At 36.7% G+C, this 25131-nt stretch overlaps 2 protein-coding genes across 2 annotated transcripts; one reads left to right on the top strand and one right to left on the bottom strand.

The window, feature by feature from the left end:
- Positions 1 to 14129: 14129 nt before the first annotated feature.
- On the top strand, positions 14130 to 22400 carry LOC149417574 (uncharacterized). Its single transcript, XM_089640092.1, has 3 exons — positions 14130 to 14492; positions 14611 to 14743; positions 20427 to 22400. Exons 2-3 carry the CDS (start codon positions 14627 to 14629, stop codon positions 21648 to 21650), a joined length of 1341 nt encoding a protein of 446 aa, XP_089496218.1. The 5' UTR covers positions 14130 to 14492; positions 14611 to 14626; the 3' UTR covers positions 21651 to 22400.
- A 2017-nt stretch (positions 22401 to 24417) lies between these two features.
- Positions 24418 to 25052, bottom strand: blp (mitochondrial import inner membrane translocase subunit Tim16). The gene has a single exon (XM_089640091.1). The coding sequence runs from the start codon at positions 24942 to 24944 to the stop codon at positions 24558 to 24560; it is 387 nt and encodes a 128-aa protein (XP_089496217.1). The 5' UTR covers positions 24945 to 25052; the 3' UTR covers positions 24418 to 24557.
- Between the last annotated feature and the right edge of the window lie 79 nt (positions 25053 to 25131).

The following is a 25131-nucleotide window of genomic DNA, read 5'->3' as shown; positions in this document are numbered from 1 at the left end:
ATGTTTTTAGTTTTTCTAGATCATTATAATTATTTATGCAATGGTGATTTGTGTTTTCATTAAGTCTTACATAAATTTTACAATTTTTGATCCAACAGAATTTGAATTTATTAATTTTGGTAAACTCTCTGACCTTTTTGTAGAGTACCTTGTTTTTATGAGTTAAATGTTCATTTATATAGATCCGTTGTTTTCCATTAAAGTTAATATCCTCTGCTGTTAGGCCCCTTCTTGTCCGGATTGCTGCTATGATTTCGTCTTTCTGTTTCCTGCCCTTTAGTTTTACTATAATATTCCGCGGTCTTCCTTCAATCTTCTCCTTGGGGGTGACTCGGGTGGCGTATTCAATGTCGTCGCTTACTATATTTAATTCTGAATAGATCCTTTTGATAATCTCCGTCAGGTTCTCTTGTTTTTTTTCTGGTATCCCAATGATCTCTATGTTATTAATGCGTGCGTGTTGTTCGTTAGCATCCAATTGTTTTTGTAATTCTTTAAATTCACTTTGTATTACGGCGTTTTGTTCCAGAGTTTTTTCAAGGTTGTTGTTTTTTTTCGTATCAATTTTTTTTTCTAGAGTTAATATTTTATTTTTTAATTCCTCGATTTCTTCTTTATACTCGTTTCTGATGATTTCTAGAAATTGTACCTTAAATTCTTCAAACTTTTTGTCAAGAAGTTGGAGGAGTTGGGTGTCCGTAGTATTTAGTGTTTTTGCAGTTGCTCGTGTAGTCATTTTGGCACGAAATATTAATTAGTATAACTTCACTTCACTATTAAAGCTATTAAAGTATAGATATTTAGATTTTAGCTAGAATTTTTTATTTTATTTTGAGATATTTCAAGAGTGAAATAAAAACACGACAGCTGTCATTGAATGTTATTGTTGTATTTTTGTCCCCAATGTTATAACTTCAGATTTCCGAACTGATATTTTAACCTCATCTAATCAAAATGTTGAGGAAAAATTTAAAAACATTACATCTTCTAAGTTTCCAGAATTTTCACTCATTTACACAGATGGTTCTAAGTCTGATAACAAAGATTGTGGAGCTGCGGTACACATTCCCGAATTCGATTTAGATTTGTCTTATAAATTGCCTAAAGAAATTTCTATATTTACTGCAGAATGCTTCGCAATTGAACAAGCTTTGAGCCAAATCCAGCTTTTCAATATTCGACGAGCCTTACTGTGCACTGACTCACTAAGCGCAGTGTTGAAAATTTCCTCAAATATCCATAAACCAGAAGACTATATTATTTATAATATCAGAAACACCCTTAAATCTTTAAATGAATTAAATTTCGAGACAATATTGGTTTGGGTCCCTGGCCATTTGGGAATTGAGGGTAACGAGAAAGCCGATTCTCTAGCTAAACTTGGAACAATTTCTGGCTCTAATCCTTTAGATTTTAGAATTCCTATCTCTGACGTCATCCCAAGTCTTAAATCCAATATGATTCGATCCTGGGAAGAAAATTGGTCTAATACGAAAACCCGAACTGGTGCTTTTTATGCTGGAATACAAAATCATATACCAAGTAAACCTTGGTTCCACGGCAAGAAAAAATCGAAAAGATTTATTTCCTGTATCTCGAGAATGAGAATTGGTCATTGCTCCATTGCATCTCATTTGTTTAAAATCCGGGTCCTAGATAGTTCACTCTGCCAGTGCGGCATGGAAAATGAGACTCTTGATCATGTTTTCTTTAATTGTAAAAATCATTCATCTTTCAAAGGCATTTATGGTTTACTTATAAAAATCACCCACCAATCTCCCCTTAGTATTCCTTATTTACTTTCTCTTAACAATTCTCGCATTTTCTCAGTTCTATACAAGTTCATAGACTTGAATGACTTCAATATTTTAGATTTCCTATTCCCGTATAGATTTCCCATAAAATTATAACCATCTCCCCTAACTTTAACGGCACGTAGCACTCTTTTTAGGGTGAATTGCCTAATACAAAAAAAAACACTTTATGTAACTTGGCAATTGATGGAACTATAATATCTTTTCTGATGATACGGTTATCGTCTTTGAAGCTGAAAATTGGAACTCAACTATAGAAAAAACAAATAAGGGCCTTAATAAAGTAAAAAATTGGTTAAACGACAATCTTCTGATTCTCAATATTGACAAAACAATATAATTACATTTCTCCATAATCAAAGTCACTCCTCCTCAAAACTGTCCTAATCTTATCATTCACTTCATGCCCACAGAACCATATTACCCCTACGCCTCCCCTCAATAATTTCTCATATACCAACCTAAAAAAATCCGACCAAATTAAATATCTAGGGATTGTTATAGATGATCCACTGCGTTGGGAGGATCCTAGACATTAGACAATTATACGTTAAGACAATTCTCATACACATAAGGAAAAATGATTTAACACTCAAAACTCAACAAAATATTTGCACCCGCTATTCATCACAAAAAAAATGTGAAATTCCTCCAACAAAAACAGCCTTCGCCCAGCGACAGTTATCGCCTAAAATGTTCAACTTGCTGAGTATTGATATTAAGACATCGAAAACTGCTGATCTTTATGCCATTAGTGTGTACAAAACTGGTTATTTGCTCAGGGAAGGAAATATTATAAGAATGCTTTACATCTTAAAACTGTTCTAATTTTTTCATATTTCTCGAGAAAAAATGTATCTATAAATTAATTTTTAACAAAAACTTTATATTACGCTGTTACGATTGTTCTTATTTTTATCCCTAACGTTATCTATTATTTTTATTTGTTATCCTACTTTATTTTTATTTTTACAAGATTCATCTACTTCAACTCCTTTCCTCTATGTGATCATGTACCTAATATTATATTCAAAATCGGTTATTTATGAAGGGAAGGAACTATTTTAAAGAATGCCTGCCATCATTAAATTAAGTTCATTTGCTTTTTTTAAAAATTCCGATTTTATGTCCGGATTAAATCTTTGTTACGGCAAAAGTGAAATATATCTGCCTATCTTCCCCATAGGAAAAACTAAACCCTTCCACACATTTTTCCACAAATGATCATCTAGTCCAGGGGTCTCCAAACTTTTCAGCCGGAGGGCCACATTGACTACTCCAGTGAGTTCGGAGGGCCAAATCCGTTTAAATTTCTAGACACCCATATTTTCTGTTCTAGGGAGGGGGGGGGGGGGGTAGGCAATAGAATTTTCAGGGATGAAAATATAGCTTTAGATAACGTAGGTTTGAAGATAATTTTTGATAGTCGTTTCTCAGACCTTGATATCATTGCGAATCAAATAAAGATTTTTCAAAAAAATCCTCTTGATATATTCGCGCGATACTTGTGGACGCAACGTATTGGTGCCAAGTACCTCGCCAACGAGAATATTTATTTCTTCGCACGAAAAAATTCGCGGAGTTTTCGCCCCTTCTAAGCAAGGTCTTAGCCATTAGCTGTCGCGGGTCCTTGATGACACTGGTCATAAGATGTCGCGGGCCGGATGGAAGACACTGGCGGGCCGGATACGGCCCGCGGGCCGTAGTTTGGAGACCCCTGATCTAGTCAATCAACATTATGCAAGTGCATTATATAAGCATAATAAATGCAAAACATCACAAGAACAACACGTCAACTCACCAGAGATCAAATGGGAAAATAATTCACCGACTCCAGATATTTTCATATCAGAGGGTTCGGCTCGGTACCGGTAGAACTCCTAACAGGGCCTATAGTCCAGTCAGTGGGGAATTTTACCTTGCAAAAGGTTAGGTAGTAGCGATTTTGATATATGTTGTTAAGATTGGGACTCTAAGGGAAAAAAAAAGTTTTCGACCGTGGGAGGGTCGAGCTCGACCCGCCATTTGGATTGAAGGTGCCAAAATTTGTTTTTTTCAAAATAATTGTGAAGTGGTCGTTTTTACAAACAAATTGTCGCGAGCAAACTTAAATACAACTAAATTATCTACATTTTTTGTAGAAAGTTTTTTATGTAAGTCAAATAGGTAACGAGTTACAGTGGCGGAAATGGGAATATTTTTCTAAAAAATGATGAAATTCCCAACTTTGTAATTTTTTCGGATTATTCATTGCATAATTATAATAATTTTGTTAACTCATTTCCACACCCCCATGAGGTAGAGAACATGGCGCATTTTTTTTATTGTGGTATCCCCAGTAGGTCTACTCCACAGATATACCAGCGATGGTAGATTTCGAAATTATGTTACATTACCATGAATTATGTTACTATAAATTATGTAACTTAATAACAGTCTTCGTCATCAATGTCATCATCTAACTCATTGCTTGTGATACTGAGATTCTGGGCTTCCATTGACAAAATCTCTTCTTCTTCGTCCTCGACATCGATGTGAACCTCTGGCGAATTTCGGCATGTTTGACCATTACAGCACTCACATACAAAACACTTCAATCCAGCTTTCCTGCAGCTACATGCAACGCCGCATCCTTTTTTACAATTGTATGAAATAAATTTTAATAAAGTCTCGGGTGCTGGTTTCTTTGTCATTCTTACTGGAACAAGCCCGTTGGTGTCACGTTTCCAGCCCCAGTTTTCTGGATTTTTTGGGATTCCATACCATTCTTGGACTTGATGGTACGTTCTAAATGCATGTTACCGTGCAGCGTCGTTCGTTGGTGGCAAAGAGGCAAGATTGAATTTGCTTTTTGCTGTCGACTTTGCGAAACGTTTGTAGCGGACTTCTTCCAAGGTTTCCTTATCCATGTCACCCCCGTACAAAGCAACAAGAAAGCGTGTTCCTGCAACTGCTATGTCTTCTGGTGTTGCATTATTTTGTTTGAAGATTCCTATCATGGCATTGAGTCTTGTGTCGTTTTGCATATGTGATATTGTGACATGTCATAGTCCTGTGAACGAATATCCGCCAAAATAATGGCAGCTAATTCTTTAATGACTCGAAGCCGTTCTTCCTCGGGATTTGGATTTTTTGCCGTGTACCAGTTGTTCGAAAGAAGTTTGTGTCCTGTGTCTCGGAAGCAAATGACAGACGACCGGTTTTTTTAATCGATGATTATTATATCCTCGCCATACTTCTTCATGAGACGAGATTTTACAGCCCAAACATCCGGGTGGTATTCTCCTTCAATTTGGTTCATGAGGTCATCCAGGGAAAATTGACATTCTTCGGAATTTTCGGCAAGGTATGAAAAAATATTTTCCATCGATTGGTCAACGTCATTTGATGGAAGATGTCCTCTTTTCTGTCCCGTTGGTGTTAGACGATGCAGCCGCTTCTGGCATGACAGATGATATCTTCCCTCCACAGCAAAAAAGTCAGTCACGTGTTGAATGCGTTGTATTATCTGCCGTCCCCATTCATCAGAGCGTTTTTCTGCTGCCTTTAAAATTGTGTCTTTCGCTTCTAATTTCTCCACCTGATAAATTATATCATATCGGTACGCTAAAGGTTTTTTTAACTGTTTTTTATAAAATCGACTGTAATTTCTTCAGCACACAAAAAACATTTTATTAAAGTCATTTTTCAGCATCCAGGCAACGTCCTGTAACCAGGACTCAATCAGTGTTGCCAAGTCAGCTGTAGGCTAGGATCCCACTATAACAAATCAACGTTATCGAGCAAACGGATGAGGCTATATAAGTATATTGTAACGTAGAAATACGTTAAAATGATGTTGTGTAATATGTTCGTACAAAATTTATCAAGAAAACTGGAGTTTTACAATTTTTTTGTCAAAATTTTCTTCTTTCAACCGCTGTAACTCGTTGCCTATTAGACTTACAAAAATAAACTTAAAACAAAAAATGTAGGTAATTTAGTTAATTAGTTTGCATTCAACAATTTGGTTGTAAAATGAACCACTTCATAATCATTTTGAAAAAAAACAAATTTTGGCACCTTCAATCCAAGATGGCGGGTCGAGCTCGACCCTCCCAAGGTCGAAAACTTATTTTTTTCCTAAGAGTCCCAATCTTAACAACATATATCAATATCGCTACTACCTAACCTTTTGCAAGGTAAAATTCCCCACTGACTGGACTATAGGCCCTGTTAGGAGTTCTACCGACTTTTGCAATACGGTTGGTTTATTCTTGTGCAATCAACTTAACTAAAAAACCAGTTAAAATATTTCTTATTTTACAAATGCATTGCATTTAACAAAATAATATATAAACAAATGAAAATATATTACATTTATATAAATATATACACATTTCAGCTACCATAATACGGACATGTGTCTAGTGTGGTAGTCAAAAAGCATGCAAAAAACTGTATACAAATATATTAGAGAACAGCTCCATTGCTTAAAAGTAGTGTAGATTGCGGGATCGTGTTTTAGTAGGCGGAAGTCGATTGCGCCTTAAAACAGTAGTTTAGGTTAACTGCTTAGCAAAGAAGTAGTGTAGATTGCGGAATAGTGTTTTGGAAGGCGCCAGTCAATTGCGCCTTAAAACAGTAGTTTAGGTTAACTGCTTAGCAAAGAAGTAGTGTAGATTGCGGAATAGTGTTTTGGAAGGCGCCAGTCAATTGCGCCTTAAAACAGTAGTTTAGGTTACCTGCTTAGCAAAGAAGTAGTGTAGATTGCGGAATAGTGTTTTGGAAGGCGCCAGTATATTGCGCCTTAAAACAGGATTTCAAGCAAACTGCTTAGCAAAGAAGTAGTGTAGATTGCGGAATAGTGTTTTGGAAGGCGCCAGTCAATTGCGCCTTAAAACAGGATTTCAAGCAAACTGCTTAGCTAAGAAGTAGTGTAGATTGCAGAATAGTGTTTTGGAAGGCGCCAGTCAATTGCGCCTTAAAACAGGATTTCAAGCAAACTGCTTAGCAAAGAAGTAGTGTAGATTGCGGAATAGTGTTTTGGAAGACGCCAGTCAATTGCGCCTTAAAACAGGATTTCAAGCAAACTGCTTAGCAAAGAAATAGTGTAGATTGCGGAATAGTGTTTTGGAAGGCGCGAGTCAATTGCGCCTTAAAACAGGATTTTAAACAAACTGCTTAACAAAGAAGAAGTGTAGATTGCGGAATAGTGTTTTGGAAGGCGCCAGTCAATTGCGCCTTAAAACAGCATTTTAAGCAAACTGCTTAACAAAGAAGAAGTGTAGATTGCGGAATAGTGTTTTGGAAGGCGCCAGTATATTGCGCCTTAAAACAGGATTTCAAGCAAACTGTTAAGCTAAGAAGTAGTTTGGATTGCGGAATAGTGTTTTAGTAGGCGGAAGTCGATTGCGCCTTAAAACAGTAGTTTAGGTAAACTGCTTAGCAAAGAAGTAGTGTAGATTGCGGAATAGTGTTTTGGAAGGCGCCAGTCAATTGCGCCTTAAAACAGGATTTTAAGCAAACTGCTTAGCAAAGAAGAAGTGTAGATTGCGGAATAGTGTTTTGGAAGGCACCAGTCAATTGCGCCTTAAAACAGGATTTCAAGCAAACTGCTAAGCAAAGAAGTAGTGTAGATTGCGGAATAGTGTTTTGGAAGGCGCCAGTCAATGGCGCCTTATAACAGGATTTCAAGCAAACTGCTTGGCAAAGAAGTAGTGTAGATTGCGGAATAGTGTTTTGGAAGGCGCCAGTCAATTGCGCCTTAAATCAGGATTTCAAGCAAACTGCTTAACAAAGAAGTAGTGTAGATTGCGGAATAGTGTTTTGGAAGGCGCCAGTCAATTGCGCCTTAAAACAGGATTTCAAGCAAACTGCTAAGCTAAGAAGTAGTTTGGATTGCGGAATAGTGTTTTAGTAGGCGGAAGTCGATTGCGCCTTAAAACAGTAGTTTAGGTTAACTGCTTAGCAAAGAAGTAGTGTAGATTGCGGAATAGTGTTTTGGAAGGCGCCAGTCAATGGCGCCTTATAACAGGATTTCAAGCAAACTGCTGGGCAAAGAAGTAGTTTAGATTGCGGAATAGTGTTTTGGAAGGCGCCAGTCAATTGCGCCTTAAAACAGGATTTTAAGCAAACTGCTTCGCAAAGAAGAAGTGTAGATTGCGGAATAGTGTTTTGGAAGGCGCCAGTCAATTGCGCCTTAAAACAGGATTTTAAGCAAACTGCTTAGCAAAGAAGTAGTGTAGATTGCGGAATAGTGTTTTGGAAGGCGCCAGTGAATTGCGCCTTAAAACAGGATTTCAAGCAAACTGCTTAGCAAAGAAGTAGTGTAGATTGCGGAATAGTGTTTTGGAAGGCGCCAGTCAATTGCGCCTTAAAACAGGATTTCAAGCAAACTGCTTAGCTAAGAAGTAGTGTAGATTGCGGAATAGTGTTTTAGTAGGCGGAAGTCGATTGCGCCTTAAAACAGGATTTTAAGCAAACTGCTTAGCAAAGAAGTAGTGTAGATTGCGGAATAGTGTTTTGGAAGGCGCCAGTCAATTGCGCCTTAAAACAGGATTTCAAGCAAACTGCTAAGCAAAGAAGTAGTGTAGATTGCGGAATAGTGTTTTGGAAGGCGCCAGTCAATGGCGCCTTATAACAGGATTTCAAGCAAACTGCTTGGCAAAGAAGTAGTGTAGATTGCGGAGTAGTGTTTTGGAAGGCGCCAGTCAATTGCGCCTTAAAACAGGATTTCAAGCAAACTGCTTAGCAAAGAAGTAGTGTAGATTGCGGAATAGTGTTTTGGAAGGCGCCAGTCAATTGCGCCTTAAAACAGGATTTCAAGCAAACTGCTAAGCTAAGAAGTAGTTTGGATTGCGGAATAGTGTTTTAGTAGGCGGAAGTCGATTGCGCCTTAAAACAGTAGTTTAGGTTAACTGCTTAGCAAAGAAGTAGTGTAGATTGCGGAATAGTGTTTTGGAAGGCGCCAGTCAATGGTGCCTTATAACAGGATTTCAAGCAAACTGCTGGGCAAAGAAGTAGTTTAGATTGCGGAATAGTGTTTTGGAAGGCGCCAGTCAATTGCGCCTTAAAACAGGATTTCAAGCAAACTGCTTAACAAAGAAGTAGTGTAGATTGCGGAATAGTGTTTTGGAAGGCGCCAGTCAATTGCGCCTTAAAACAGGATTTTAAGCAAACTGCTTAGCAAAGAAGAAGTGTAGATTGCGGAATAGTGTTTTGGAAGGCGCCAGTCAATTGCGCCTTAAAACAGGATTTTAAGCAAACTGCTTAGCAAAGAAGAAGTGTAGATTGCGGAATAGTGTTTTGGAAGGCGCCAGTCAATTGCGCCTTAAAACAGGATTTCAAGCAAACTGATTAGCTAAGAAGTAGTGTAGATTGCGGAATAGTGTTTTGGAAAGCGCCAGTCAATTGCGCCTTAAAACAGGATTTCAAGCAAACTGCTTAGCAAAGAAGTAGTGTAGATTGCGGAATAGTGTTTTGGAAGGCGCCAGTCAATGGCGCCTTATAACAGAATTTCAAGCGAACTGCTTGGCAAAGAAGTAGTGTAGATTGCGGAATAGTGTTTTGGAAGGCGCCAGTCAATTGCGCCTTAAAACAGGATTTTAAGCAAACTGCTTAGCAAAGAAGAAGTGTAGATTGCGGAATAGTGTTTTGGAAGGCGCCAGTCAATTGCGCCTTAAAACAGGATTTTAAGCAAACTGCTTAGCAAAGAAGAAGTGTAGATTGCGGAATAGTGTTTTGGAAGGCGCCAGTATATTGCGCCTTAAAACAGGATTTCAAGCAAACTGCTTAGCTTAGAAGTAGTGTAGATTGCGGAATAGTGTTTTGGAAGGCGCCAGTCAATATCGCCTTAAAACAGGATTTCAAACAAACTGCTCAGCAAAGAAGTAGTGTAGATTGCGGAATAGTGTTTTGGAAGGCGCCAGTATATTGCGCCTTAAAACAGGATTTCAAGCAAACTGCTTAGCAAAGAAGAAGTGTAGATTGCGGAATAGTGTTTTGGAAGGCGTTAGTCAATTGCGCCTTAAAACAGGATTTCAAGCAAACTGCTTAGCTTAGAAGTAGTGTAGATTGCGGAATAGTGTTTTGGAAGGCGCCAGTCAATATGGCCTTAAAACAGGATTTCAAGCAAACTGCTTAGCAAAGAAGAAGTGTAGATTGCGGAATAGTGTTTTGGAAGGCGCCAGTCAATTGCGCCTTAAAACAGGATTTCAAGCAAACTGCTTAGCTTAGAAGTAGTGTAGATTGCGGAATAGTGTTTTGGAAGGCGCCAGTCAATATGGCCTTAAAACAGGATTTCAAGCAAGCTGCTTAGCAAAGAAGTAGTGTAGATTGCGGGATCGTGTTTTAGTAGGCGGAAGTCGATTGCGCCTTAAAACAGTAGTTTAGGTTAACTGCTTAGCAAAGAAGTAGTGTAGATTGCGGAATCGTATTTTGGCAGGCGCAAGTCTATTACGCCTTAAAATGAGAACTCAGAATAGCCTCTAAGTTAAGAAGTTTTGTAGATTGGGGGATCGTGTTTTCCTAGGCGCCTATTTATTGCGCCTTTTAACATGAGTTCAGGTTATCTGCTAAGCCTAGAAGTAGTGTAGATTGCGGGATCGTGTTTTGGTAGGCGCTATTCATTTAGCTTTTAAATCCTTTTCTAAGTTTCTATGGCGCTGAACCGATTGAAATTTTGTAATCGTACTAAAAATCATGGTTTAAAGCGAAATCAATATATAAATGTGCATAAAAAATCATTTGTGGGAAAAACATCATTCTCACGGGCACATATGCAAGAGTTGGGTTCGAACTTTGATAGCCGTTTTCTCATGTTCTATGGCCTGGAATGGAATGAAATTTCGGAATCGTACTAAGAATCACGGTCTGAAGCGAAATCAATATTGAAATCTTAATCAAAAGGAATCGTACTAAGAATCACAGTCTGAAGCGAAATCAATATTTAAATCTTAATCAATCTTAATCAGAATATGTGGAAAAAAATATCATTCTTACGGGTACAGATGCAAGGCTTGGGTTCGATCTTTAAGGGTTGTTTACTCCAGGTTCTATGGTGCTGAACGAATTGAAATTTTCGAATCGTACTAAGAATCACTGAGTAAAGCGAAATCAATATCAAAATCTGCAGAAAGAAGCATTTGTGGGAAAATCATCATTCTAACGGGCACAAACACAAGACTTGGGTTCGAACTTTGAGAGTCGTTTTCTCAGGTTCAATGGCACCAAACAGACTGAAAATTTCGAATCGTACTAAAAATCACTGTCAGCAGCGAAATCAAAATCTACACTTAAAAGCATTTGTGGGAAAATCATCATTCTAACGGGCACAAACGCAATACTTGGGTTCGAACTTTGAAAGTCGTTTTCTCAGGTTCTATGGCACCGAACGGACTGAAAATTTGGAATCGTACTACGTATTACTGTGTGAAGCGAAATCATATAATGGTACTGTATAAACAATCAATAAATTATCTAACAAAAGTGTGTACAAAAATTTGGTTTTTATTTCATATAAAATTACTAATAAATAAATCCGAGCACGCGTTTTGTGACGAAAATCCCTCAATTGGACTATCTATTTATGATCTTACAAATTCGTATTTATTTATTTATTTATTTATTGCATCTCACTATCCATAAAACACTTTTTTTTTTCGCATAAAAATCAACCTCACTAGGACTGAGCCTGTATCGAGGTTAACAATTTACACTATAGTGAAGCAAACATAAGAGTAATCACAAAAATAAATTAATTTTACATACAAACACAAAATATTTCAAAATTAAAGAAAAAAATAAGTATTAGATGTGTTACCAGATGGGTAATTTGACAGTATATTGTAACAATATTTGAACCATAACTAATCATTATTCAAAAGAAGAAGCAAAGTAGATAATAAAGACAGATAGGGTGACATTCAGTTTTTAGTAAATGGGACTTATATAAAATCTTATTATTTAAGAAAGGACAAGGATGAAAAAATATTAAGACAATTGTCTGTCAATACAAAAATCTTAATTAATTTTTTAAATTTAACTAAGGAATTGGTAGACTTAATATGATTTGGAAGAATATTAAACATAATTGGTGCCTGATGTAAATAATTTCTTTGACCAAAAGAAGTTTTAGTATGCACAGCCACAAAGTTCAATGTAGAGCTAATTCTAGTTGTCTATAGTTGCGTATAGTTTAGATTTTTTTCCAAAATAATTTATGACCAACAAATATATTCTTAATGTATTTAATAGTACTTAATTTCGATTCGCGTTTGTGCATTTTTATTAACTCGACACAAGACAAAATTTTGCCAGTCTCCGCCGCGACCATATATTTATGGCCGCCACATGGCCGCGACTGGCCGCGACCAGTGAGTGAGTGGTTCATTTATGACCGCGACCAGGCGGCGAGCGGACGTCTAGTGCACGCCAGTCTAGTCAATAAAATTTTAAAGAAATTCTTCGCTTAAAAATGGGGAGGAAAATACCCTTGGAAAATTTTTTTATTAGAAAACACAAATTACAACATCAAAAACGTACGTGGGAGATATATTTTCAGAAAAAACAAAGGTTAATGATATTTAATTATCCGTGTACATTTACGTACTTATATGCTACAAGGTCGTTCGAAAGAATCAGTCAGAATAAACACATATTTTTTATCACATTTGGCGATAATTTTGTGTTGTTTAATTTCCAGCGAAAAGAATCAACTATGGACTATCAGGAGTTTATGTCTGTCATCGATGTTTCATGTATAAATATTAAAACTTATGCCAAAGTACGTGAAACTGTTTGCGATTGGTGGTCAAAAAGTGCTACGCACCAAATGAATTTTGATTCGTGATGTGCGATTCAAATCATTTTTTGTTAATAATTTCTATTTTACTGTCCAATTCATTATTACATTGGTATAATTCAACATATTTAATATTTTTTGTGTTACTTTTTGTCAGTTTCATAATGTCATATTGTGAATTGAGCTTCATGTTTTAGGAAAAAGACGAGGTTATTTTTGACATACTAACCTATGATTTTTCAATCGAAATTTACCTCGTGAATTTAATAATATTTCGAAAATTATATGAGTCAGGTCGCTTCGTTAACCATGAAAACAAATACATGAAAGCGATACAATATTATGCAATCACATAACTACATATGTAGGTAGGTACCGTAGAAAATAGTTGGAAATAAAACCTAGTTTTAATATATATACTACTTCAGTAGTAAGGAATAAACCCTATTTTCAATTTCATAAGAATCAAATCAAGTAACACTTTAAAGATAATTATTAGAAATAAAACTTACCGGTAATACCTTTCGGGCAAACGAATAAATATGTAAAACAAAAGATTATTACTCACCTTTGGAAAACCTATGTAAAATAAATAAAAAAAAAAAACAAATTAAAGAAATATTTGAAATTTTTAAAAATATATATTCATATACCTACATATTTTATATTTACCATGTCAACGCACTGCATTGTATTTATTTATATTTACGCACTCGGACGTATAATTTACAAATACGTATGTAACTACTTATTAGGAAGAAAGCTACAACCAAGAATTCAACAACAATAATTGTTTTTTCATCGGAACCATGCTGTAGTTTTCGTCAGCCGCGCGGGTGTACGGCTCGCAGTGGAATGAATCCGGTATTTCTGTCTCGTTCTAAAAAAAAACGTCTGATCGCGAGACCATCTTTTAACAAAATTTGAAACAATACCTTTTACCTGGTAAAAAGTGGAAGAGATCGTTCCTTTCGAACTCCAACTGCACTTCGAGCTACGTTACGAGCTTGCGAGCGGCCCGATGCGTCTTTTTTCTTCCAAAAAGTGCCTGCATGAGCCAATCTTGTTATTTTCTAACTTTGCGGACAGGCGAAATATTCTTAGAAAATGTATTTAACAACTCTTTGTGTAAGTACAATTATTCTTCACTCCCCATCAAACTTTCAATTCGAATGTCTTCAAAGGCAATATGTACAATGCACCAGTACATAACCTCTATTCTACATCAATGCACAAGTAACATTGCAAATATTCTTGGGATTTTTCCTTTTATTGAACATTAGTTTTTTATAATATTACCAAGGCATTATAAGTACATAAATCTTTGTAAATATATTGAGTCACTTGATGCTACTTCCATTGCAGTAAATTAAAATCTCCCAGTGGAAAATAGGCTTCTAGGAGCTAACTTTGATAAATATGTTTTCGACCTACCTTGGGGACAGGCTGAATTAAATTTTATTTTTATTTTTATATGTCAGTCATTTCATGGTCATTTCAATTGACTTTGTCTATGGTACAGCTGTCAAAAACATCTATGTACTTCAATTTAAAATTACTACGTTTAAAATTTTAAACTTAAACGCTATAAATTCTCAAACTAAGCTAAAAAGATATCTTATCTGTAAGTGTCTCTAATACTTTGCATGTTTTGGCAGTCTGGTTGGAAAATAATATTGGAACTCGACGAATTTGTAAATTTGACGGCTGCTGTGCTAAAATCAATAATCGTCTGGTTACCGCCAGACATTTTGAAGTACCATTGTGTATGAAGAAACTATACACGAAACACACTGTAAAAACGCCCTGTTATGTGAAAATCTTCTTTAGTCATGGTAAAATCAGTTGTTGTGATATCATAACTTCCACAAATGCGCAGAAAAACAAATTTTCTGGTAATAATAACTACATTAATTTGATTAAAAAATAAACAATTAAACATCGCGTCAATTGAAACAAATCTTACCTCTGATTAAAGCAATATTGTTTTAATAAATCATTATTATTAAAAAGGTCCAATTCTAACAAAATGACAGTTGATGTGGATAATATTATTGAAAAACCTTCTTTGATTGCGCCAAAGAAAAGAAGTGGAAAAAAATCTGGTCAGTCTACTGGTCATGTGGATCATATCATTGTTATTCAGGTATAAATGATTTATAATTTCTTACATAATAATAATATATTATGTTGGTTCAATAGGTAATTATTCAGGATCGCTGGCCACGCTTAATACGGCTGTTACAATGAAACCTTTTGATTCACTTTAATTACTATAAAAGGCATCCATTTGCATTTGGAAAATTTGAATTTTAACATTCTAATTTTCAATTAAGTAAAATGAAAATTCGCTTTCGTTGTATGGGATGACGGCCATTTACAATGATTTAATTAAGCGTGGCGAGGGTTCCAAATATTTACTATTCAATATTATCATTCATTACGGTAAGTGGGTATGCATTACTTTTTTTAACATAATTTATATTACCAATTCTGTAATAAGTCATTATGAAAACGGCACCATTCAAATAATCCAATCATCATCATCATCACTTTTGGCTCTACAACCCCTGGTGGGTCTTGGCCTCCTTAAGAGTCTTCCTCCACTCATCTCGGTCCCGCGCCAGCTCTCTCCAGTTTCGAAGCTCCAAGGCAGACAAATCTTTGAGAACTAACTAACTAACTAACCATCACGCCGTTTCCCCGCAGGGGTAGGCAGAGAGGACGGACCGCCAAACAACTCTGTCTTGGCACACACTCCTTGCCTCATTCACATTCATACATCGTCTCATACATACTCTTCTATTGTTCTGACTCTTGACATGGCCCGACTCAAGTATCTGATTCACTTGGTCGTGCCATGTCTTCCTCGGGCGCCCCCGACTTCTGCTACCATTCACATTTGCATCGTATATTCTCCTTACACTCCTTTCTTCGCTCATTCGCTCTACATGCCCAAACCATCTAAGCGTCCCTTTCTTGATCTTACTCATTACGCTTACATCAGCCTTGCACTCTTTGCGGATATCCACATTCCTCACACGATCATACATGGTTTTACCACACATACGCCTCAGGGATCTCATTTCAACAGCATTCAATCTACTTTCATCCTTTCTTTGCCAGTTCCATGCCTCACTTCCATACATCAGGGTAGGTACCAGCACTCCATTGTGGACTGCTAACTTCGCTTCTTTGGACAATTTTTTGTTAGCGCCAACTGCGTTCAGTCCTCCATTAATGGAGTTACCTGCATTTACTCTTCTTTCAATATCTCTGTCAGCCTTCCCATCACTCGTAAACATGCTTCCTAAATACACAAATTCATCCACCTGCTCCAAGTATTCCTCATTCACAGCTATATTACACACTGTTTTCGTACTTTCTCTTTCAAACACCATTACTTTAGACTTACTTACATTCATCATTAACTCATTCTTCACGCATACTTCGTTCATCCTAGACACGAGAGACTGCAGATCATCCATACTATTAGCAATCAGCACCGCATCATCAGCATACAACAGGCAACATACTTTCAGATTACTCAAATTCGCGCCCAATCCCACATCTTTCAATTCTTGCATACAATTATCCATGTATAGATTGAATAACCACGGTGACATTACGCAGCCTTGTTTAACACCTTTTGTGATATCAAACCACTCCGTAAAACCACCGTTCACCCTAACACATGCAACGCTTCCCTCATATAGAGACGCAATCGCCTGAGTCAGATTCGCATTCACTCCATACTTGGACAACACCTTCCATAGCTTTTTCCTGTCGACTCGGTCGTATGCTTTTTGTAGATCTACAAAGGCACAGAAAAGTTTCTGGTTTTTTGCCAGAAACTTCTCGGTGAGCATACGCAATGAGAAGATCTGGTCCATGCACCCCCTTCCACTCATAAAAGCACCTTGCACATCCCATATTTTATCCTTTGTTTCCTTTCTTACCCTTTCAATCAAAATTCTACCATACAGCTTGCCAACTGAACTTAGCAGGCTAATAGCCCTATGATTCCCACATTCCATACGTGACCCTTTACCTTTGTATAATGGCATGATCACTGCTCTTCTCCAATCTAAAGGCGTGTAACCTTCCTTTAAACATTGGTTAAAAAGATTGCACAACCATGTGAGAATTATACGGCTACCTCCTTTAAAATATTCAGCAGCAATATTGTCGAAACCGACAGCCTTACCATTCTTCATATACTTAATTGATCTTTCTATCTCATCCATGCTAATTTCGGTAACATTCAGTCCATCATCGTTCATATCTGATTCGCCACTAGAATCACTGTCACTCACTTCGCTTTCAAAGACTTCCTCGAAATACTTCATCCATCTCTCTTTTATTTTTTCCTCATTCGTCAACATTTTTCCATCTTTCGATTTTATTACTTTCATGCTTCCGGTTTCAGGGCCACACCGGGACCTTTTGACTTCCTTCCAAAACAACTTAATGTTTTCTTGGAAATGGTTTGTCATTTTCATTCCTTCTTCCTCTTCCAGGCGTTTCTTTCGTTCTTTCACTCCAACTCTTACTTTTTTCTTACATTCCTTATATACTTCTTTCGCTCGATCCTTCTCTTCGCTGGAAGCACTGCCAGCCGCAATCAGACATAACCATGCTTTCTTCTTCTCTGAGACCAGTGCTTTAATATCATCATCCCACCATGCATCACCTTTCTTTCTACCTTGCGTACTTATTCCACACACCTCTCTAGCAGATTCACAAAGACTCACTTTTATGTGGTTCCATGTTTCGTCTATGCTTAGACCATCCATTTTTTTCTCATTCAATCTCATCTCTGCACAATTCACATACTTACTCCTCTCATTATCGTTTTGTAGTTTTTCTATTTTGATTCTTGTTGGAGTTAGTACCGTTTTCACTTTAGAGCGCCAACCGCGAAAGAGGTTTACTCTCGACACCACCAGAAAGTGGTCAGTTTCAACCTCTGCCCCTCTGAAAACTCTCGTGTCCTCGGTAACGGCTCTCAACCTAGAGTCAATTACTACAAAATCGATAATTGACCTCTCATTTCCTCTTTCCCACGTATATTGGTGGATACCTTTATGATCGAAAAAAGTATTGGACACAAAAAGGTTCCACTCTAAACATACTTCTAGTATTCTGTTCCCGTTGTCATTCGTTCTTTTATCCCCAAACATACCTAAGGCCGATTCAAATCCGTCACGTCTAATTCCTACCCACCCATTCAAATCGCCTGCCATTATAATCCTTTCATTAATATTTTTCAGTCTCATCACATCATTCACACCAGTCCAAAAATCATCTTTCTCTTCGTCACTCTCAGAATTGACAGGGGCATAACAAACAACAAGAAACACCCTTGTCAAACCGATTTTGAACCTAATCCACATTATTCTCGGACTTACACATTCATACTGCAACATACATTCAATCATTCTGGGAGACAGTAGTGCTGCAACACCCTGACACGCCCTCTCCGTATCTGGTCTCCCAGACCAAATGACGAGCCTATCATTATGCTGCATTGTACCGCTCCCTTTTTTCATACTCTCTGTTACACAAAGTATGTCCAAACATTTGCTAACCATCGTGTCACACAATTCATTCATCTTTCTTTCCATACCTCCTCTAATATTCCACGTACCAATTCGACATTGTTCGAGTTCCTTCCTCCTCTTTGCGCCACCGAAGGGTTGGCGATGTGATGGATAGCGAGCCTCATCGACACCTGTGTCGGCCATTCCCTTCTACAAACTGCTTATCTAGTCTAACATAATGATACTTAGGTATAAATCACTAACATACAAATTAGTATAATATTTAACTTAATCCTAACGCCATCAAAACTATTCCAGATGTCCAAATGAAAAAAAACTTAATTCTAAAACAAAAAGTATTATAATCACTATAACAATACACTAATCACTGCATAATTGTTTGTACTAGTTCATATTGGCAGAAGACAAAAGACGCGGCTTCATTTCGATTTCGTCCTTCCTAGGGCGTAGGGGCACGGGGCGGTGCAGCGGGGGTGTAGAAATTGCCAGATGATTGTTTTTTATGGGTCATCTTGTAGGGGCGATGGTCGTGAGCGAATCAGTGACCGACCCACGGACAGGTCGTATAGCCGACAGACGTCTATAACAAATCTAAATACAATCTTTAACAAACAATATTTCTGGTAATCTTTTAGGATTGCTGGCCACGTTTAAATACAAATATTTTTGAAATAACATATTGATTCAACATAACTATCATAACTAACACAAATTATCATAAAAGATAACTATTTAAGCTCCGTCTACCGGAGTGTTTCCCAGCCTTTTTTATGCCATGCCCCACCGTAGTCTTTTCAAAAGTCAGATGCCCCACCGGCATCTTTTTTATGTTAAGTATTAGAATATCAAGTTAATTCCGTCTACCGGAGTGTTTCCCAGCCTTCTTTATGCCATGCCCCACCGTAGTCTTTTCAAAAGTCAGATGCCCCACCGGCATCTTTTTTATGTTAAGTATTAGAATATCAAGTTAATTCCGTCTACCGGAGTGTTTCCCAGCCTTCTTTATGCCATGCCCCACCGTAGTCTTTTCAAAAGTCAGATGCCCCACCGGCATCTTTTTTATGTTAAGTATTTGAATATCAAGTTAATTCCGTCTACCGGAGTGTTTCCCAGCCTTCTTTATGCCATGCCCCACCGTAGTCTTTTCAAAAGTCAGATGCCCCACCGGCATTTTTTTAATTAAACAGCAGGTTAATTTTCAGATCACATTGTAATATGTTTGTAAACATATGAACCCCTAATGAAATTAAATAAAACCTATTCTAATACATATATTATAACTGAAATTATTACAAAACGCAAATTGAAAATGTAATTAAGTAGAATAAAATTAAAACAATAATAAAACACAAGTTACAATTGAAATTTAGTACAAACACACACATATATTGACTCCTAATTCATTATTAAATTCAGTTACGCTTGCTACAAAGAAACTTTATGTCCGGATCTAACTTATTTAATTTCAGTCTTAGGTCCCCTCTATTAGTTATATCCAATCGATTTCGTTTTTTAATGAGTAAATCGCTTATGGTGCTAAAATTTTTTTGTATGACCGATGAGTATTCCCCTTTATATATGGAATGCCTACGTGTCTCATCTCTGAAGTGTGTTGCCCCACCTCTGAGGCGTTATGCCCCACCGGTGGGGAAACACTGGTCTACGCGCTCAATCTTATTTGCAACTCTAATCCGCACAAGTAAGCATATACATTAAGACGGAAAAACGGTACACTACGAAATGACTTGCTCAAGTGTTAATTTGTACAAGTAAGCATGTATGGTACGACAGCCAAACTGTATAATGCGCAAATGGCTTGCATACACTTCAAATAACTTGAAGCGACTGGTTTGAATCAACTGGTTTGCACAGGTAATCTTGCAAGTATGGCCGGGGGTGGGGAGGGGCAAACTTAACTGCGCAAGCTTAAGCGTATGATAGTTCCAGCGTAAGCACGCTGTTCTGTGTTTGCACGCAAGTCGCTGCGTGTAGACAGACCTATTATTATTGTAAACAAATAAATATAAACAATTAGAGTTTTGTAAGATTTATATAAAATAGAAAATTGTAAAATAAACAACTTATTGAACATATATATATGTTTACATAAAATATGAGTTTTACCGATTTTATAAGTAAAACACCATATTTAGAATCAATGAAATGTCTTGTAATAAGTGTTTGAAGGGGTTGCAGAATCTTTAAAATATATCTTCCCAACCTGTGGTAAGACGTTTTAATAAGTAAATAAAATTAATATTTCAGGGTGGTACCAATGGCTCAGCTGCCAAGAAGCACACCTTCACCGACGGAGTACTGGAGCAGCACAAACTCAATAGCTCTAGCTATTCTCGCAACAATGGTATAAAAAACCACACCATTATGGATCTACCCATGATTCCAGATGATGACGATGAAAAGTATGACCCTTCTCCGACACACGCTGAAAAAGATCCCATTATTGACAGACCCCAGAGTCTCCACAAGAATGGATATCAGCAGCTCAATCTCAATCTGCACAGCAGTCGAGAAATCGTAGACCTCTCGCCTATCTATGAAAACTCATCCGACGCTTGTTCAAGTCACGACGATGTCCGCAGCTCCAATAATGAAATAATCGTTGCACAAAAAACAAGTAAAACTAGCGCAGATGATATCAATGACAGCAACACGGTTACACCTAACAGCTTATCTCAAACACATTCAGAAACCAGCCTTGAAATTGGCTTTATATCCGAAGGTTCGTACAAGCATGGAGCAAGAAAAAATAAGAAAAAAGTTAACATCGCTTCCGATACGGTTGAACAAAATGAAGACTTTATTGACACAGAAGCATCAGCCTTAAAATGCGATTCGGAATCTTCCGGTTCTCCCGAGAGATCCGTAATGAGTAGTTCTACAGACGGGTACTTGACCATGACTGGGACCATAAAGCGGGGCAAAAAGAAAGGTCAGAATATAGACGTGAAATTGAACATATCAAGGGAAGAATTGGAGATACTGGAAGCGGCCATAGTAGCCAAGGAGATCAGCAAAGTGCAGCAGTGGTTTGTTTGCACCCCCACTATTGGATTTCACATCGTGCTTTGGTCATTCCTCTGTATGCCCATTGTGATATTCTTTTCCAGCGTCTACTCTTTTTATATCGGTACCCTTACGTGGTATAACATATTTACTTATGTGAGCGAAGGAAAAAATTGTTGGAAGAGAGTTTTTATATCCCCATTTGTAATACTTTTGTATCCATTTTTGATATTGTTGTTTACTGTAGGAGTAGGCTTGTTTGCGGGAGTTGCGCAGTTGACTTGCTGCGGTTCCAGCTGGTGGAAGGAAGTGTGTGACCTGGAGAAGGGGTTCTACGGATGGCTGTGTGGCCTGTTACACCTCTCCGACTGCAGCCCGTATGAGGTGGTTATTTTGACTGATTTAAAAGTGGTTGAGAACACAGATATGAGAGGACACTCCTCGACTGAAGATATATCTATTTAGCTACCGATCGTAGAATAAAATACTGCCATCATTCGTTAGTATTTCATAATATCGCAACATCTTAACAATTGTTTTATCTTTCAGAATCTAGTCATTATCAATTAAGAAATAACATAGGTGATGTTGTCAGTGTTATATGTTTACTACGTAGAATATAATTATTTTAAGCGCATCAATTATAATTTAAGATCTGTAAAGCTCATTTACCAATATGTACGAGGGTGTTAAGTCAGTACTTTATAAAAATGTTGAATACCCTTATCACATTATTCTTACAAATTTATCATAAATTTGCTGTAGTCATCTTTTTATAAATTTAATAATAAATCAACCCGTGATTGTTTTACGGTATACAACACAATACAATACATACTATAATTAATTAAAATTGAGAATCAATTAATGTTAGTCTGAAACTTATATAATACTCGGAATATAAAAGGTCATTTCAATTAGATTAATTTAATAGTTTCCATTAAAATCATTTGAAGTCAATGAAGGTGTAAGATGGGATGTAGGTTTAAGTAATCCCAGAGAGGAAATTATAATGTGATAGGTACAGGGAACGGTAAGCAGAGTGTTGGAGTTATTTAACTAATCTAGTCGATATAACCAAATAGTAATGCCTTCTTTTATAGATACTTTTGTATGGGGAAGGCTGCTTTTATATAAATTTATACATGTAATATTATTAATTTGTGGTTATGTATTTACCACAAAACGACTGATATCTACTTAGTCTCATTAATATTTTTTCCATGTATTCCATTATTGTGATTTTCAATAAAAGTCAAAGGAAAATACATATTTTATTTATACTCAATTTTTTTTTTTTTTTTTTTTTTTTTTTTTTTTTTTTTTTTTTTTTTTTTTTTTTTTTTTTTTTTTTTTTAAAAAGAAAGACAAACATTCCCGTGTTACGAATAACCCAACAATGTTTGAAAATCTCCTACTACCACCACAGAAAGCCGAAAATGTTGCTTGTGTTGTGATGGAGGACTTAGCCAGCCGAGGAATTGAACACGCGACGCTCGGGTGAGACCCAAGCGCTATGCCCACTCAACCACTGACCGGTCAAATACATTTGTATATAATAGTAATTTATGAGTAATAAAGCTTACTCAGTGTCACTGAGGGGATATTTCACGAAAAAGGTATGTTTGTTTGATGGCGATCTGCAGTCATGCTTGGAAACCTTTATCGAGATGTGTTCTTTTTAGATGGAGCCCAAGTCCGGGCTGCACGGGGATGATTTTCATATTTATTTTAGTTTATTAAAATGAAAAAAGAACTGAGATATCTTCGATATATTAGGGTACGTATACATTTGCGAAAGGTACCACGAATTATGAGAAAGTAGTTTCGCGCCATTTGCGGTTGCTTCGTTTCTTTCCTATGAGTTGAAGCTCAGTTCGCGGATGTATACGTAACATTACACACCTTAATGAAAATAACTGAGATATCTTACACACCTTAATGAAAATATCAGATATCTTACACATCTTAATGAAAATAACTGAGATATCTTACCCCCCTAAAGTTCACTCACTGATGATGAAGATCTTCAAAATGCTGTGACAGTTAGGCTACATTCCCAAGTGACCGAGTTTTATGCAGAAGGAATTTGCAAATTGGTGAAATGCTACGACATTTGCTTGAATTTAAATGGTGACTGTTAAAAAATAGTGGAAAGCTGTGGCTTTAAAAGGCTCGTAATAAAATATTTGTATCTATGTGGGTTTTTTCGGAACAGCCCTTGTATTACATTAAATGGTTTATTTATCTTCTACTTTAGTTAATTTAATCGAGACAGTTTTAAGATATCCTGCTGCTTTGGGGTAGCGGTATCTACATCCAAATTATTTGCATCGGAATAATCAAGTGTTGGTAACATGGTAATTATTGAAGACAATATTAGCGATTTCTAAACGAAAATCTGAAACAGAAAAATCAGAAAAGGATACGGTCACATCTAGGACATGAACCCAGGACCCTTGCCTTGCCGGGGCACAGTGATTCTTCATCCTTTTCTGATTTTTCTGTTTCAGATTTTCGTTAAGAAATCGTTAATATTGTCTTTAATAATTAAAATATTACAATTTGTGGTTTTACTCAATAAAGTTATTCCAAAAATATAAATGGTAATTATTTCCCTAACCGCCGCACTTTTAGGAACCGATTATGTAAATTACACTTTGTTTCAACAACTACTTCAAGACACAACTATTTACATGCACAAAATAATTCTTAGATTGAGTTAATTTAGTAATTTATGCGTATTAGATTGAAACAAAACTTTGGTAAGTGTCATTCCATTCTAAAAAGTCCAAAATTGCAGCAAACGGATCGTTTTATAAGGTGAATTTTGGTGGAATATAATCGGAATTATAATGGATCCATCTATCCTGACGTAAATGGTTGTTTCCTGTAATTAAGTTGCAATGCAACTAATTTCCATAATATGTGCCTATTAAAAATGCAACGGGTAGTAAAATATTTACCGGTAACAACAGAAAGGTTCGTACCAGCATTTGTTTGACTCTATAGGCGGGAATTTGATAGTCTTGTAAGTGAACGCAGATTGCCAAATTGTTGCAAACAGACGATGCTAAGTTTCCGTCAATTCCTGTTTTGGTAGAAAGAGGTAAAGATTTAATATGCAAACATCTTATGGCATCAAAATCAGCAAATAATAAAGCCCACAATATTCTGTGAATCTGATCATCCTAAAAATGTTTAGTTGTAATAAAAGAAAATATTTTAGATGCAAAAAATATGTTTAATTTCCTATTAGCAAAATTAACAATATTTACATAGTACTGAACTTAAATTGTCTACAAATTAGGACTAGGAAAAGTATTTAACAATATTTTAAGTATAACAAAATAGCTATGGGGTATTCTTAGACTATGAAGGTTCCGGTTGAGGAGGCTGTTTACTTTTATCTGTTTGCGAATGATTTAATTCCTGGTCCAAACGCTCCTTAGCTCTCACAATTTTGGATTGTAAGTAAAATGAACCTCCCTTGCTCTTGTCATTTGCTGAGAACAGGTATTCGTACTGCTTTTTTATGTCTTCCGGGTCAATTTGAGAGACATTAAGAATTTCTTTGGCCTCTTCTACGGAGAGTCCAGTAGCTGCATTGGCTGCTGCCCTTTTGGCTCCGTCTCTTCCTCCACCAGCTCTTTTCGCCGCCTCCTGAGATGCTGCTATTTCTTGTTTCAGGGCCCTCGCAAATGCCCTACCGACCACCTGTGTGCCCAAGACGATGATTTGAGCAATATATTTTGCCATTACGGCAGTGGTTTTAAATGTTTTTATTATAATAAATTACATCACAAACGATCAGACAGGCCAAACTTCAAAAGGATAACCTCAAAATAAAATGACGTCGGAGTGTTGTTATATGAAGAAAAAAACTTTTATATAATAATACTTATGCACAAACGTACTTACTTAAAATAGTATTTAATTCCATAGA

This window comes from Hesperophylax consimilis, chromosome 15 (assembly GCF_061612785.1).
Source record: "Hesperophylax consimilis isolate HC1 chromosome 15, BYU_Hcon_1.0, whole genome shotgun sequence".
NCBI lineage: Eukaryota > Metazoa > Arthropoda > Insecta > Trichoptera > Limnephilidae > Hesperophylax > Hesperophylax consimilis.
The sequence above is the reverse complement of the archived record's forward strand: the minus strand, read 5'-3'. Positions and strand labels throughout refer to the sequence as shown.

Coding starts and splice junctions, on each gene's coding strand:
- LOC149417574 (XM_089640092.1), top strand. CDS start 14,627: ATGACAGTTGATGTGGATAATATTATTGAAAAACCTTCTTTGATTGCG. Junction 14,744..20,426: donor ATCATATCATTGTTATTCAG/GTATAAATGATT, acceptor TTAATATTTCAG/GGTGGTACCAATGGCTCAGC.
- blp (XM_089640091.1), bottom strand. CDS start 24,944: ATGGCAAAATATATTGCTCAAATCATCGTCTTGGGCACACAGGTGGTC.